At 39.2% G+C, this 18,114-nt stretch overlaps 1 protein-coding gene across 1 annotated transcript in view; it reads left to right on the top strand.

The window, feature by feature from the left end:
* The window catches only part of LOC126419244 (lachesin-like), a 325,544-nt gene that overhangs the window by 210,821 nt on the left and 96,609 nt on the right, over nucleotides 1–18,114 (top strand). The window contains exon 5 of the mRNA XM_050086393.1: nucleotides 1,574–1,858. Within this exon, the coding sequence (XP_049942350.1) occupies nucleotides 1,574–1,858 (285 nt within the window). The remainder of the gene's footprint in view (nucleotides 1–1,573; nucleotides 1,859–18,114) is intronic.

Here is an 18,114-nt window from a genome sequence, read left to right as displayed (position 1 = left end):
GCTTATTTTGTAATCATGGTACTCTACATCATGCAGTACTTTCAGGAACTATACCGTATTATATCAAGGAACACCTTTCAGCTGGTTAAAAATTTTATTGTTCTTCAAGTTTTGGCGTTTGCTCATCATCCTCGAAATTGGTAGAGAACTGAATGCAATCGAAATTGGCAGAGAATTGAATGCAATAGACGGTTACAAGATTATATGCAACAAACTTGTGTAGAGAACATTGAAACCAAGTAAATACTATATGGAACTAACAGATAAGGTCGTCTGTGTGATATGGATTTTCGTTACATAACAGATCGTTAGTATTCATTGTCTGAAGGCATCGCGCAGTGATGGCCAAGCACAAAAGCTGTCGAACACCTAAGTTTTTAACGCAGCTGGGTGGCAGTCCTCGAAACAAAGACGTTGTTCCTTGGATTCATTACCTTATTTGCTTTTTTTTTCATTGCATTTCATAGTGAAACTCGTTATCTCCAAACAACTTCTGAAGCATCACTCATGACTATAAGCTCCTCATTGACACGTATCAAGAGGAATTGAGGTCCAAAATCATACCCCTGTGACGGTTACACTCCAATTCCAACTCTACTACCTATGGAAGAGCTTGCAGTTTTCACATAACAGAATCTAGAAGTCAGTAAAACAACGAATTAATGTACAGAAGTTATATATTATCTACCTGGTACGAATTTTGATTACATACTGACCTGCTAGGGTTCATGCACTTCGTGTGCTGATGACATAGTACAGTCATGTGCCAAGCCCGAAGCAGGCTGAACAAATCAGCTGAGAGGTGTCTGTCTAGGAGTAAGATGTCATTCCTGGGATTCATTTCTTATTTGGCAGGTCATTTACGATGTATTTTGTAGTGAAACTTCTGCTTTCTTCAAAGAAATTTTGTCTAATCTGCCATCTTCATGTATCACTTATTAACCGTTTCATACCTGAATTTTTTTTTTTAGGAAAGAAAAGTTTTCTTTGTGTGGTAATGATTCCAGGTGATGATTAAATGATTTTAGATGCAAAATTTATACAAAAATATGTGCTCATTTTCAAAATATACTTTGTACACTTGACTTCATTTTATAAAATAAAATAACTAATTACGGCATACTCTCTGTTGTAGTAAATAGTAAAATTGTCATTTGAAAAATATCATGCAAAATAACAATAAACAATACGCAATAATACTGTAGAATATACTGAATCAACCCCATGCATGTATACTGGTAATCACGTGCTGCTGCGTACTGCTACATTTACTTGCTGATTTTTTCATAGTGATGCCCAGCATTTGGCAACACTTGCATATGTCAAAAAGATTAAAAGGTCACAAATGTGTACCTCAGGTTTCGTTTGGCGAAAAATACATTTGTTGTAGCTAAGACACAGTAAAAGTTAATTCACACATTTGTAGCCAGAGGATATGAAAGGGTTAATATGAATCCAGAGCTGCTTGGGCCAAGAATGGAACCCTGTGGTAACTGCCCAGTTCGCAACTCAATATTCATATTTAAATTTCAATTATATGCCATGTATTTATGGAATAGGCCACCTGTTACAGTCTCCCCAATGATCTGGGTGCCGAACCAGCTGGTGGGCGCGCCGTCAGGTACGGACGTGATCATCGACTGCCACACGGAGGCGTACCCGCGCGCCATCAGCTACTGGGTCTACAACAATGTGATGCTGCTGCCCACCAGCAAGTACCACACCGACATCCAGGAGACGTCGTACCGCTCGCACATGAGGCTCACCATCCGGGGTCTCACCGCCAACGACTTCGGCAACTACCGCTGCATCTCCAAGAACTCGCTGGGTGAAACTGAGGGTTCCATAAGGCTCTATGGTGAGTTAGATCAATCCCCTGTAGATATATCGTAACGTGTATCTTCTTTTGTATCCAAAGTGATTGTTAATTGACACTCTTCTTTGTCGAATTACCGTCGATATCAATGCAGATGACCGCTCCCTCGATATGTTATTCGTGTAGTTAGAGGCAGTAGCTTTCTCTCGCTGTGATTCCTAAATACCAATCATGACTACAGGTTCGTAACACTGCTTGTATTTTAACGTCAGTTCCTTATTTAAATATCAGGCCGATTCGCCACCCCTAAAACCGTAGTATAGTATGTGGCTGATTTGGTCTTTAGCTTACTGGCTGATCACACAAGGCTGGCCGACCATCTCCTGTATCAATGGAAGCTCAATTTTTATCAGTATTTCAGGGCCCCTACACCCACAGTGGTGTATCACTTAGGTGACAATAACGAATCTCTGCCACTTTTAACCATCATTTTTTAAAGTCACCAATCTTTATTTATTTTTTTTTTTTTAAACTCTTTTTCCAGTCTTTTCTTTTCACAGCTGCTTCACTTAATATCCGTCTTCAGCAGTTTTGTATTTCTGTCTGTACTCTCCACTGCAACTTCCGACAGCAAGTTAACCGTTCCTGGCCGCCGCTGCAGAGGTCCCACCTTCTCCAGCAGAGGACCATCCACACATTTTTTTCTTCTCCAATTCCTTTAGCGCTAGAAAAACAAGCGCCATTCTTAATATCAATTTTGTGATCCAAGAAACAATCCATAATGCTATCTGCCCATGGTTTGGTAAACTTATTCAAGAGTAGGGAAGGCTTACATTGCAGAACAGAATGAAATGGGGGCTTGGATGAAAATCGGAATGATTTTAAGGTAGGTAGGACGTCAAACGGGCCGACTTGGAGCAGGAGAGGCACCACAGGACATTTTAATTTCCACTGTCTATACTTTTACAAATAAATTCATAAAACTTTAACAGCATGACCAAGAAGGATTCAGGATTCATAATCATAAAGCACCATTTTTAATATCAGTTTTGTGAGCCAAGAAACAATCCATAAGGCTATCTGCCCACGGTTTGGTAAACTTATTCAAGAGTAGGGAACGCTTACATTGCCTAACAGAGTGAAATGGAGGCTTGGATGAAAATCGGAATGACTTTAAGAGCACAGTTATAAGTGGCAGTCAAATGAAACGAGGTAGATGAAAAAAAGTAAGTACAGTGTTTATTATTTCAAATGTAATCGTCTCAACTGTTAATATATTTTTTCAGTGGGAACAAGACAGTCATCGCCTACGGAACCATGATTGTACACAGGCGTGCCCCTCTTCATCCTAAAGAAACCGACAGCCTCTAATGTCTTTCTTTGGGGCTCCAAAAAATATGGAGATGGCATGGGGAGAGGTCGGGAGAGAGTATGGAGAATATGTAAAGGCCTCCTAGCAAAACTTGTACAGCGTGCTCAAAACAATTTCGGTAACATGTAGTAGGATCACCCGCACGCTTTTCTTATATTTACTGTTTTTTCGTGTGTCCTTAATTCTTTAGTTCTATGTTTATACATTTTCCAGTCAGCATTCTGTAAACTACGTACTGGCTCCTCCATGACCAAGCAACTTTGGCTGTCCTGTTCCCAAGAAGCCTGATCAATAAAATATAAAAGTACAACAAACAACATATGCTCCCAAGTTCCCACGAAACCTGATAAAGAAAATATCGAAGTTCAATAAGTTGCGGATACACTATGAGCTACAAAAGTTTTGGAAACGATGACTGTGCGTCACAAATCAATCTGGAGTATAAAATATATAGTTTGTGTTGGCTTTAAGGTATTTTGGTTGAAATAAATTGTTTTGCGAATGAGTGTCCTACATTTTCAAAATTTCGCTATGAGAATGTTAGACATTTTGAGGATTTGAATATTGAGGGTCAGTCTCGTTTTCCATAACGTATTACGCACAAGCAGAAACTCAAATATCTGACTCGCGTGCGGCATCTACTCATCCCCAGACGTTCACAGAGCGCGAGTAGCAGACATTCCAAGAGATTATCACAAGAATGTTGCAGAGAGAGAGTGTTGGTGAAATAACCTGACACAACCGTGTGGAATTTGAAGCTACGGAAAAGCGTTTGGAATGCTATCACTGAACGAGCGCTGGTGAGGTGTCTCACTTCACTTTGTTACCAGACACTCGCTGTTTATTGCTTACGGTTATTCTGTTTTTCTTATATGGAATTTATGGGCATTGCTCCATTCTGATCTGGTCTGATGTAGCAACATTGTTTCCATATTCCAAATAAAACACATCTGTTCGTTACTGAGACACATGCCTATGAACACCGGGCTATCTAGATTGTTTGGTAACTGGTGTTGGGTGAGTTCATTTACCTCCTTTGTCCTAAGTATTCTGCTTCGCGTGTGTATCATGGTTTCTTGCTGCTGCATGGTCGGTTTTCATCGCTTCAGGATTTTTATGTTCATTCTGACGTTTGTGCTTTTCGCTTCAGCTGCTTTCTTCCACGGTTTTAAATTTGACTAAGGTGATTGCCGCCATGGTTTTTAATGCCGACAAATGCGGCTTCCGCTCCCTTTTTAAGGTAAATTTGCATATTCGCACCATAACTTATTCTGCCACTTAATGGTATAGGTAGGTCTGAGAGACAAACTTTTATCTAACAATTACTTTTTCATGTTTTGCAGATAATCTGATGATGAGGTAAGAGCGGAAAACGCTTTATTAGTCAACAAATGTTTCAACGCAGACTGTCTTTTTTGGAATTGACGGGGTGTTTATTCAGACACAAAGCGCGCGCGCGCCCACATACACACACACGCACGCACACACACACACACACACACACACACACACACACACAGTTCATCGGGACAACGAGCAACAATGCCCAGAAACGAAATAAGACAGAAATAAAATAAAACAATTCCAGTCTCCCAGACCTACCAATGTTTCCGGGAGTTATTCCTTGCTCATAATGCGAATGTCGGTAGCGGAAAGATGCGCACTTCGTATGTACAGATACCCAAATATCTCTGACGCACTTTCGACACTCAACTTTTCGTCCGGGATTAAATTCGAAATAATGCCCTTTACCCAGTTCTCCAATACAGTAAGCTCTCACCTTTTTGTATTGGATTAAAGTAGAAATAGCGCTTCTCCCGCGCTAATGTCCACGGCTTTCGTGAGATTTTCTTTGCACAGAAGATAGACGGTGAAATTAGAGATTCGCTCCCAAGTATACCTAAATGCGGCTTCCTTGTCTTTCTACCAGCTAGCCTGACGTTTGGCTGAAAAGTCCCAGACCGTACAACCGCTCTACTTAGCGAGTGTAAAGTAAGCCGACGAAAGCAGTTTATTGCTTCAGAAGATTGAAAATTTCTGAAGATAATGAATGTTGTGAAACATTCCAAGCAAAAATAAAATCAGTAAGATACAGGTGTTGGTAAGGAGTGTCAAGATTTCCGCGAAATGATGTAAATCTAACAAAGATTTGAAGAAATTACAAACCGCATTGTTTGAAATGTACTTGCGAGAAGCTATTAGAAGCTGCAGAATGAAGTATGAATCGATCATAACTGGCGATAACTGTCGCGAATGATCATATAGTAATTACCTCCAATGAGGCAGGTACAAGCTGCATACTGCGTAAACTGATGAACAGTGTGCAGATATAAGGTTCAGAAACAGGAATATTGGTGAAAAATTGTCTGACTGAAACCAGGGAACTGCAACGTAAAATAATATAAACAATATGAAGGGAAAATAAGTACCGAATAGCTTTGCTGCAGATGATTAAATTAACAGCTCTGGTCTTTAAAAAGGCAAATAAAATAAAAATATGAAGCTGCTTTTGGTACTTGAGATGAGAAACGAAAAAATTGTGACAAATTGTCAGATAAACACTGTGCTGGATACGGTCCATTGATGAACAACATCTGGCTTAAGCGGAAAAATGGAAACTCTAAACTCTCATGATGAATCTGATCTTAATCCTTAGATATCCGACTAATGAAAAAAGATATACAAAAATTAATACTCACAGATAAATTATTGGGCCATTTATTACTTACGGAATAAGTACATTCTACTTGACAACAGAGGAAAAGATTTATTACCACTGTAAATGGACAACGCTACATACGCTTTTCCGGTATGAGATGTGCATTTAATTAGGAAACAAGACAGAAATATTATAAACACAAAGGATGTGACCAGTAAAAATGACAGTGGTAAATATATGTTATGAGAATGTAGCTAGTTATCGAAAAGAACGAATTAGTATATTTCTAATAGGAACCCGTCCAAACTTCACACAGTTGGAAATAAGTATATACGACCGGACGATCTGTCGGAGATGGTATAAATTATAAGGGGTGAGTCAGGAGGAAAGGTACATGCTTTGACAGGTGATACTACAGGTGATTGTGAACAAAAACTTCTAATAAACATATGCCCTTTTCTTAACCGTCTCCGGGTAAACCAATGAAAACAACTGGGAAGGGGAAAGGTGCAGGTGACGTTAAATTAAGATACTGTTAGTTTATGGTTAATTTAATTGTGTAATTCCTCACAGAAGATTTTCAAACAGTCCGTCGTCAATTTCAATGCCTGTCACTGCTGTTGTAGACAGGTTTTGTGTCACCGATCAGAGCTGAGGTTTGCTTTTCCTTACCTGGGCACAAGCATGTAAAATACGAGCGAGAAGTTCCTCTCTTGTATCCACTCCGCGCTCTTCAGCCACCCCCACAAACAGTAATGCAGTGGGGTAAGATCGAGTGACCTCGGTGGCCAAGCAATGACTCCACGGCGACCGTTACAAAGACCACGATACGTTGTGTTGAGATACTGTGTCACTGGCCGTACGGAATGTATAGGAGCTCCGTCATGCTGAAACTACACTCCTGGAAATGGAAAAAAGAACACATTGACACCGGTGTGTCAGACCCACCATACTTGCTCCGGACACTGCGAGAGGGCTGTACAACCAATGATCACACGCACGGCACAGCGGACACACCAGGAACCGCGGTGTTGGCCGTCGAATGGCGCTAGCTGCGCAGCATTTGTGCACCGCCGCCGTCAGTGTCAGCCAGTTTGCCGTGGCATACGGAGCTCCATCCCAGTCTTTAACACTGGTAGCATGCCGCGACAGCGTGGACGTGAACCGTATGTGCAGTTGACGGACTTTGAGCGAGGGCGTATAGTGGGCATGCGGGAGGCCGGGTGGACGTACCGCCGAATTGCTCAACACGTGGGGCGTGAGGTCTCCACACTACATCGATGTTGTCGCCAGTGGTCGGCGGAAGGTGCACGTGCCCGTCGACCTGGGACTGGACCGCAGCGACGCACGGATGCACGCCAAGACCGTAGGATTCTACGCAGTGCCGTAGGGGACCGCACCGCCACTTCCCAGCAAATTAGGGACACTGTTGCTCCTGGGGTATCGGCGAGGACCATTCGCAACCGTCTCCATGAAGCTGGGCTACTGTCCCGCACACCGTTAGGCCGTCTTCCGCTCACGCCCCAACATCGTGCAGCCCGCCTCCAGTGGTGTCGCGGCAGGCGTGAATGGAGGGACGAATGGAGACGTGTCGTCTTCAGCGATGAGAGTCGCTTCTGTCTTGGTGCCAATGATGGTCGTATGCGTGTTTGGCGCCGTGCAGGTGAGCGCCACAATCAGGACTGCATACGACCGAGGCACACAGGGCCAACACCCGGCATCATGGTGTGGGGAGCGATCTCCTACACTGGCCGTACACCACTGGTGATCGTCGAGGGGACACTGAATAGTGCACGGTACATCCAAACCGCCATCGAACCCATCGTTCTACCATTCCTAGACCGGCAAGGGAACTTGCTGTTCCAACAGGACAATGGACGTCCGCATGTATCCCGTGCCACCCAACGTGCTCTAGAAGGTGTAAGTCAACTACCCTGGCCAGCAAGATCTCCGGATCTGTCCCCCATTGAGCATGTTGGGGACTGGATGAAGCGTCGTCTCACGCGGTCTGCACGTCCAGCACGAACGCTGGTCCAACTGAGGCGCCAGGGGGAAATGGCATGGCAAGCCGTTCCACAGGACTACATCCAGCATCTCTACGATCGTCTCCATGGGAGAATAGCAGCCTGCATTGCTGCGAAAGGTGGATATCCACTGTACTAGTGCCGGCATTGTGCATGCTCTGTTGCCTGTGTCTATGTGCCTGTGGTTCTGTCAGTGTGATCATGTGATGTATCTGACCCCAGGAATGTGTCAATAAAGTTTCCCCTTCCTGGGACAATGAATTCACGGTGTTCTTATTTCAATTTCCAGGAGTGTACATACGAGCTCGTGTTGCCAAAGGGATATCCTCCATGTATTCTGGTAACAGATTTTGAAGAAACTCAAGATACCGTGTCCCAGTAAGACAGTGATATAAAACAACTGGACCGTTGAGTTGGTCATGAATAAAACCTCACCACACGTTGACCGAGAAATGTCTTTGAAAATTCGTTTCCACAGTAGCGTGCACAATTGCATTTGCCCATACTTGAGAGTTGCGCGTGTTGTTCATTCCGTTACGGGTAAATGTTCACTCAACAGTGAACAGAATACGTGGAATTAATCGCTCATTGGCAATGATCTATCGACAGGATTGCTGCCGGGTGACAGCATCTCCTTCATGCAGACGTTGTACACTCGCCGATGAAAGGGATTAGGACCGTGCTCGTGAACTGTGCGTATCACTCGTGCTTGTGGAATACCAAGTTAGGCAGCAGTTCTCCTAGAGCTAGTAGTAGGGTTGCGTTCCACTACTTGAAGAATGTTCTCATCTTCATTAAGAGTTTGTTGTAAGGGGCGTTCAGGGACAACATTTACCTTAGGAAGCGTACAACGCTCACCCAATCCGCGAAACACCGCCCTAAACACCATGCTATCTGGCACTCTTCGATTCTGAAGTCTTTGTTGGTATTCTCGCACAGCAACTCTGGAGTTTTCATTAGACAATCCATTGACAACCACCTTGTCAGCATAATCTACATGTGTGAAAATCCGTGGTCTTTTCATGCCATAAGACTGTATTCGTTGTTCACGTAACAACACTGTAGTACGGCACACTACAACATGCACTGTCGGACCGAGACTTCAGGAAAACGACTGCACCATGCACAATTCAACTGCGTACTGACTCGGTTACTAAGGTCGACGCTACACGCTTCCCGTTACTAGCTGTTTTCATTGGTTCAGTCGGAAACGGTTAAGAAAAGAGCATATGTTCATTAGGAGTTTTTCGTTCAGATTCACCACTAGTATCACCCCTCAAAGCATGTACCTTTCCACCTGATCACCTTGTATACAGAAAGCTTCCTCTTTCTATTAATGAAAGCAGTAACAAAATTTCTACAGTATTTCCTGAGATTAGACTTCACACATAGAAAGAGAAACACTGCGAAGACCTTAATTTACAATATGTATACATACTGTTATAAAACAGAGTAAGTGTACGACCGCCGAAGACTAGAAAACAAAAATGACGAATAGATATGTGAAGCATAACAGGGATTTTAAGGATATTTACGGAGAGAGTAATTGGTTCAAAATGGTTCAAATGGTTCAAATGGCTCTGAGCACTATGGGACTCAACTGCTGAGGTCATTAGTCCCCTAGAACTTAGAACTAGGTAAACCTAACTAACCTAAGGACATCACAAACATCCACGCCCGAGGCAGGATTCGAACCTGCGACCGTAGCGGTCTTGCGGTTCCAGACTGCAGCGCCTTTAACCGCACGGCCACTTCGGCCGGCCAGAGTAATTGGTATGCAGTAATAGATTTAGTTAATGCGTTCTTGTACCTTGGGCAAATGAAAACAGTGACTCGACGGACAGGACGTAATTAAACTAAAGATAAAAACTACATTTTTGTCATTCTGCTAAGCTCAATAAATTTTCAAAACTTGTAACCTCCCCGCAAATTTTAAAAGTCAATAATAGTGAAATTGTAACCTCCCAGCAAGAATATGAAAGTAAGTGTTAAGTGAGATGTTGTCTTCCCACAAAACTGCATAATAAAAATGAGCCAAGCATAACCTCCTTGCAAACTTAAAGAATAATAATGGCCCAAATGTAAACTTCCCACAAAGTTAAAGAATAATAATTGACCATTAAACCCACAATAATATTAATTAAATAATGGTCTATGAACTGAATGTAACATCTCAACAGCAATAATTAAACCTGATAAGTTTTATAAGGGCAGCGGCGCTGACCTTTGGCCCTGTGAAATAATTAAACCTGAACACAAAAACCAAAATTCTTACCTCAGTAAACTGCATCTATATCTGCTCTTATTTTTCGGCACAGCTCCGTGCAATGCTGGCCCATATTTAATTTTGATTCTTGGAGGGAATGCATAGGAAGTATTATTTAACTTGAAATGAATCTTTATCTTTAAAACAGTTACTTTATAAAAAAATTATTATTGGGGCAATTCTTGAACAAATTAATTACAATAAACGTACATTATAGATGTGCGCAATGCTGCTTCATTACCTTCTTTAACAATATACCTCGTCCTGAACTGTGACCAGAGATGCAAGGAGAGCACGCCGCCGACGAATGCCGACGCCCGCTCAGTACAACCGTCCACTCACTACAACTACTGCAGACTGACTACTACTGCAGACAGAGTGCAACTCGCAACTGAACTCTCGCGTGGTCAAGCGCAGACTAGCAACAATAAATAACTCTCTGGTCAGAGATTCTGTCATGCCTCGCCATCGCTGGTAATGAATACATGTGTTTCATAATCCTCCACTGGGAGTCAAAAATTTGGCAGCGATGGTGAGTCATTTGGACTTGCCATGAGCAACAATTTTTTTCTTAACTGACTAACTTTACAATCACAAAATATAAATATATATGTGTAGAACATGAAGTAAATATAGTGCACATGCACCGAGTATACAACATATCAGACAATGACAAAAAATATATATACAATGAGTACAGAACATATCAGCAAATCACAAAAAATGTATATACAAATCATATTGATAAATGACAAAAGTGCACACTCACTGAAGTAGTGAACATATCAGGAAATCACAAATGTATAGGCAACGAGAACAAATCATATTGAGAAATGACAAAAGTGCACACGCACTAAAGTAGTGAACATATCAGGAAATCAGAAATGTATAGGCAACGAGTACAAATCATATTGAGAAATGACAAAAGTGCACACTCACTGAAGTTCAGTACAAAACATATTAACAAATGGCAGAAGTGCACACACACTGTAGTTCAGAACATATTAAGTAAATACAAAATGTATATACAATGAGTACAGAACATATTCACAAATGGCAAAAGTGCACATGCACTGTAGTTGAGACCAAATCACAAAAATGCATATGCAATGAGTAGAAATCATGTTTACAAATGACAAAAGTGCATATGCACTGTAGTTCAGAACATACTTGCAAATCACAAAAATGTATAGGCCATAAATACAAATCATGATAACAAAATGATTTTTTCTACTATGTCACAAGAATTAGGATGGGAAAGGGAAGGATTGCGTCATGGTTGTAGCACTTTAGGTTGCACGCAGCTGCACTGAAAGTCCATATCTTTCTACAGAAGCACAACATCAAGTGAGACAATCTGAAGCTCTTTTCCTTGAAATATTAATCAGTGTAGCCAAGACACTGAAATGTCATAATAATATTCCATGCTATCATTTTGGTAGTACATTAGGTACACCAAACAGTGGGACCATAATAACATCTTCATCGCTCATGGTGGTGGACAGCGTGTTGTGTCAACACCACGTTCTTGTAAAGTAGACCAACGTAGAATTAGAGCAAAAACCAAATATAGTGCTCCATGATCATGAGGATAGACAGGACAAATGGATATTGCAGTAATTTCTGGTAATTAGGTCAGAAGATGAATGACATTAAGTCACATAGTAGTCTTGATTGAGAATTACACTAGTAATGGGTGGCACTCATCGCCCAGTTACTGAAAATTTCTGTACCATGTATGTAGTATAACAGAATAATGTTCATAAAATTAACTGAATATAGTAATTATTGGCATCATGGGAATCTTATTAAAATAAACAGTGGCATTCATTGACCAGTTACAAAGTATCACTTTTTTGTATTATTAAGAAGTCATTATTGAAAATGAGTAAATTATTGGCATAGCATTTATACATAATTAGTCTAATTATAGTAATCATGGGCATCATAAGTAATCTTATTACAATAAACAGTGGCATTCATTAGCCAGTTACAAAACATCAGAAGTCATCATTCAAAACATAACCTAATGAATGGCATAGTATTAACATAATTCACTTAATTATAGTAATTATTGGCATCATGGGTAATCTTATTACAATAAACAGTGGCATTAATTGGCCAGTCACAAAGCATCTTTTTTTGTATTATTAAGAAGTCATTATTGAAAATGAGTTAATTACTGGCATAGCATTTATACATAATTAATAATCATGGGCATCATAAGTAATCTTATTACAATAAACAGTGGCATTTATTGGCCAGTTACAAAGCATCATTTTTTGTTGTATTATTAAAAAGTCATTATTGAAAATGAGTTAATTACTGGCAAAGCATTTATACATAATTAATAATCATGGGCATCATAAGTAATCTTATTACAATAAACAGTGGCATTCAGTGGCCAGTTACAAAGCATCATTTTTTGTTGTATTATTAAGAAGTCATTATAGAAAATGAGTTAATTACTGGCATAGCATTTATACATAATTAATAATCATGGGCATCATAAGTAATCTTATTACAATAAACAGTGGCATTCATTGGCCAGTTACAAAGCATCATTTTTTGTTGTATTATTAAGAAGTCATTATTGAAAATGAGTTAATTACTGGCAAAGCATTTATACATAATTAATAATCATGGGCATCATAAGTAATCTTATTACAATAAACAGTGGCATTCATTGGCCAGTTACAAAGCATCATTTTTTGTTGTATTATTAAGAAGCCATTATTGAAAATGAGTTAATTACTGGCATAGCATTTATACATAATTAATAATCATGGGCATCATAAGGAATCTTATTACAATAAACAGTGGCATTCATTGGCCAGATACAAAGCATCTTTTTCTTGTATTATTAAGAAGTCATTACTGAAGTGACATACTATTCAGAGCTGATCAGTATTATTCAGAATTCTCTTAAACTAGTAGCATTATTTGGGACTGGTAATTACTTTGTTTGCTTTTCAGTTATTGCTGCAAATGAAGATGTGTAACATCATTCGTCATGAGTCAGCTGTAGAAAGTTATGAAACAAGGCAGTATATGTGATCACATTTATAAATGATAGACACAACTGGGTAAAAAAAAATGCAAGTACTAGTACAGGTTTAATAAGTAACAGGTTTAGTAAGTATCATGAAAAGCTTCTCCTGGAAAAAATAAAAAATGGATTATTGAGCAGAAAGAAGAAACGCAAACTATGCTGAAAAGCAGTGAACTTCGAATTAACAGGTAGTGAAACGTGTGTAAAAATATGTGGTCTCTAGCTGTCCTTTCCAAAACCTTCAGTCATCATACCATACGATATAAAACATACTGTCAAAACGAACTGCAACAAATACTTAAATAACTACATAGCATTTCTTAACTAACAGCAAATATATAAACTTCATCATCATTTTCATCTGCAAAGCAAAACTTCATTATCCATATCACCATAACTTCATTATTATCATCACCTGTAAAGAAAAACTTCATTATTCATAGTAGCATATTCTTCATCATTATTCATCACCACTCATTATCATCTGCAAAAAAAAATCATTTCATTATTCATTATACAACTATTCCATATTTCTATCATATTTCATCACTAAATCTAAGATGTGAAGTTCTGTCTGACAGTCTGCATCAAACGCTTCGTATTCTGAAAGAAAAAATTAGTTAAGACTGCTATTCTACGATGTGTATAGTATATTCTTGTTAATTCTGATCCATTTGCTCTTCATCACAAGGTATTGCATTCTCTTTCGTTCATTCCGAAGGTGAAATTCCCATTTCTGTTTAATTTATTTCGTTTACACGTTATTTCTTTCTGAAAATGATGAACAAAGATTAATGTCTTGCATCTAATTCATATACCCATTAGATAAAAACTGGTTTATAGTAACATAATTGAGCATACAGCATAGCATGACAGAAAAAAACGTGATATGTCATAAACAATGACAGTGTTCAGAAGCAAAAATGTACACAGAATATCGCAAAGCAGCAGCAAAAAATGTAAAATAGTCACGATGTTGAGATATCATAGGGAAAAAATGTCAAAGTCAACTGGTGTGTGTTATATCTTAACTATTTCATAGTACATACGAACAAAACAGGAAAACAATCATACATACATAAAAAAAGGAAAATGTGCACGGTCTGATGTGTAACGACAAGAAAAGCGACCTGCTAACCTTACCTTGCCGGGCACTTGCCAAGAAAAAATATGATAATCATCAGTAAGTAGTCACATAAATATAATTGCATAAGTGGTCATAAAATGTGTAAGTTCAGCTGGTAAAATAGGCACGGTATGATGTGAAACGACAAGAAAAGTGACCTGCTAACCTTACGTTGCCGGGCACTGGCCAAGAAGAAATTACGATAATCATCAGTAAGTAGGCACATAAATATAATTGTATAAGTTGTCATAAAAAAATTAGGAAATGGCATTACAGTGTGATAAATCATAAAGTATTTTCATTCAATAAAAGGCTTGACATTCGACACGTGGTGGTTTCCTTTCGATTTTCTGGTTCTCAAAGTTTCGACGTGTACTACATTGGGGTGAGGAATGCTGCGAATCCGATATGGAGCTGCGTATGGAAGTTCAAATTTACTGCACCTACCTTTTATTTTGTTGGATAAATAGTGTGTACGTACTAATATCTTCTGTCCAACGTGAAAGTCACGGCGTGTACAAACCTGTTTTAGTTGTCTTCTCCGGCGCTCTGCGGCACGTTTGATGTTCAGCGCAATGTCAATTATTTTATGGTGTCGTAGTCGACGAGATGTAGGAAAGTTTACTAATTCCGTAATTTTGATAGGTGGTTCAACATTTTTCAATATAACAGACGGAGATAGCATAGTGGATTCATTCAGTATGCAATTAATTACATCCTGGAATGAGAGTATGTGTGTGTCCCAATCAATATGTTTTTTATGGCAGTAAATTCTAAACAGTTTACCAATTTCTTTCATTAATCGTTCACAAGGGTTCGAAGAAGCATGGTACCTGGCTATATATATCGGAGAAATGTTTCTTGTTCGTAACATATGTGTCCATATAATAGATCGAAACTGTGATCCATTATCAGAAATTACTTTCAACACATGCCCTACATGAAATAGAAAATGTTTTACAAATGCTTTCAAAACAGTTTTAGCAGTAGCTTTGCGTAATGGAGTGAAGGTAACAAATTTTGAAGTGAGTTCAACAGCGACAAAGATGTAGCAAAAACCTCTATTAGTTCTGGGAATCGGACCAAAAATGTCCACAGCGGCCATATGTCTCAATTTAACAGGTACAATGGGATGTAATGGAGGAATATGTGAAGTCGTATCTGATTTAGCTTTCTGGCAGATTTTACATGACGCTAAAACTCGCCGTATACGTTTCTCCATGTTCGTAAAATAACAGTTCTGTCTCAGTATAAGAACACATTTTCTGGCTCCGTAATATGCGTAACTTAAGTGAGTATACCAGATTAATTTGTTAACAAGCTCGTAAGGAATGCACAATAACCAATTGTAGCTGTCAGGATGAGAGAGGCGAAACAGAATGTCATTGTGTACAGTGTAACGGTTTCTAATCGTAACATTATTCCTATCTTGCCAGAGGTGTTTAATCTCTTTCCACACGTTGTCTTTATTTTGCAATTTTGCTATGTCCTGTAATGACGACGAAATAAAATTTTCAAATGCAACTTGTTGAATGTACATGACGCTGAAATTTGCTTTGCCGAAGTTGGTTGCGATGTCTTGCTGATTGTTGCTGAGAGAACGAGATAGTGCGTCTGCTACAACATTTTGTGTGCCGGGAATGTGAACTATTGTAAAATTAAATTCCTGCAAATAAAGTTTCCATTTGCTTAATCTGTCGTGTGTAAATTTAGCCGAAAGTAAAAATTCTATCGCGCTATGGTCTGTATAAACGGTAGTGTGTCTTCCATAAAGTAAATGCCGAAATCTCGTAAAAGCCCATACAACACATAATGTTTCAAGTTCAGTAACAGAATAATTACGTTCAGCAGGTGACAAAATGCGACTTGCAAATGCGATGTTTTTAATTACTGTGCAACCATCTTCTTCAATTTCCCGAAAAATATGTACGCCTAAAGCGGTGTTAGAACTGTCGGTGGCAATAGAAAAATTTCTGGTAAGATCTGGGTGCGATAAAAGTGGTGTATTCAACAAAGCATGTTTCAGGTTCATAAATTCAGAATGTGCTTGCCTATCCCAGGACCAAATAGTGTTTTTCCCTGTCAATTGGCATAATCTAGGGGTGTGTAAAGCAGAGTGATGAATCAATTTACGAGAAAAGTTAATTCAACCCAAAAAGCTGCGTAGTTGTTTTTTTGTCGTAGGAACAGTAATGTCACGTAAAGCTTGAAGTTTTTCCGGATCAGGCGCAATGCCTTCTGCTGAAATTACATGTCCAAGAAATTTTATAGAAGTTTTGCCAAAATGCAATTTACTGAGATTAACTGTGAGTTCTTGTGCACGAAAAGTTTGTAACAGTTGTTCAAGAATCAGATTGTGTTCAGTCCAGTTAGCTTCTGCAATAAGAATGTCGTCTACGTACTTTGTAATTCTGTCTTTAAGTTCAGTCGGAAGTATTGTGTTCAAACCGCGAATAAAAGCTGCTGAGGAAATAGTTAAACCGAATGGTAATTTACAATATTGATAACAGTCACCAAAACAGAGAAATGCTGTGTACTTTCTGCAGTTCGGATGGAGCTGAATTTGCCAAAATCCCGATTTCAGATCTAATGTAGAATAAATAGCAGTACCTTAAAATTTCTGTAGTAGTTCTTCTAGTGTCTGTGGTCGATCTGTTTCATTAATAATAATGTCATGTGACGCGAATCAAGTACGAGGCGGAGTGAACCATCTTTTTTCTTAACAATATGGAGCGGGTTTATGTACGGACTAACTGCCGGTTCAATGATTCACTGGTCAAGCATATCTTGCAATTCTTTCTTAACTTGCTCTCTATGAATATACGGAATAGGATAATGTTTGGCTTTAAACGTGTCGTGCTGTTTAACCTGAAATTCATACAAAAACCGGGCATAGTACCAGGAATGTTGTCGAAAACTGGAGCTTGCTGTAAAAGAATGTTGTGTAGTTGCGTGCGTTCGTCGTTTGTATTTGCACTGCTCTGTTTAACTTTATCAGAAATCATCTGCATAACGTCGTAGTCAGCTTCGTCTCGAGTATTATAGTTGTGTACGTACGTATCTGTGAACAATGTGGAATTACAGTCTATGCTAAGTGATACGGAAATGACCTGTGTGCGGTTAATTGTTTGTTCTTCCGCAGATAATGAGTGCTGAAATTCTAAAGCCAGTTGTACATTTTCATCCTTTAACATTAAATAGGAATTTTTAAAATCAATAACCGCGTCGTGTTGTACCAGAAAATCTGTACCTAAAATAACGTCTGTTGTCAATAAAGGAACAATCCAAAAGTTTGAGTGAAATGTATGACCTGCAATACAAAATGATAAATGTGTCTGTAATTTTACATCTACTCCTTTACTCGATACTGCTCCTTTTACTTTTGTTTTACCTAATGGTAACGTCGGATTGGTATTCTCTTTGTTACACTCGTTGAAAGTTTCTTCATTAATAACTGACATAGGTGATCCAGAATCGATTACTGCTGAAAATTTCCATGATCCAATTTTAATTTCGATGACAGGATGTGAAATGGTTTTCTGAACAACTGGTCTTTCCTGCAAAAGAGTGTCTCTGATGTCGTCAAAAGTAATAACATTTTCGTGAACAACATTCTGCGTGTGTAAAGTAGTGCTTGTGTTACTGGAAGATGCGACCTGTACAGTATCTAGTCAAATTCTATCTGACGTGTTATTATTTTCGGGAAGATGCTGTGGCATTTCCACTATTTGAACTGTTCTGTTATTTCTTCCAGACGTATTACGTTCTGGATGATGTCTACTATCTGGTTCATTCATGA

Source organism: Schistocerca serialis, chromosome 1 (assembly GCF_023864345.2).
Source record: "Schistocerca serialis cubense isolate TAMUIC-IGC-003099 chromosome 1, iqSchSeri2.2, whole genome shotgun sequence".
NCBI classification, from domain to species: Eukaryota; Metazoa; Arthropoda; class Insecta; order Orthoptera; family Acrididae; genus Schistocerca; species Schistocerca serialis.
This window is presented reverse-complemented; position numbering and strand designations above follow the sequence as displayed.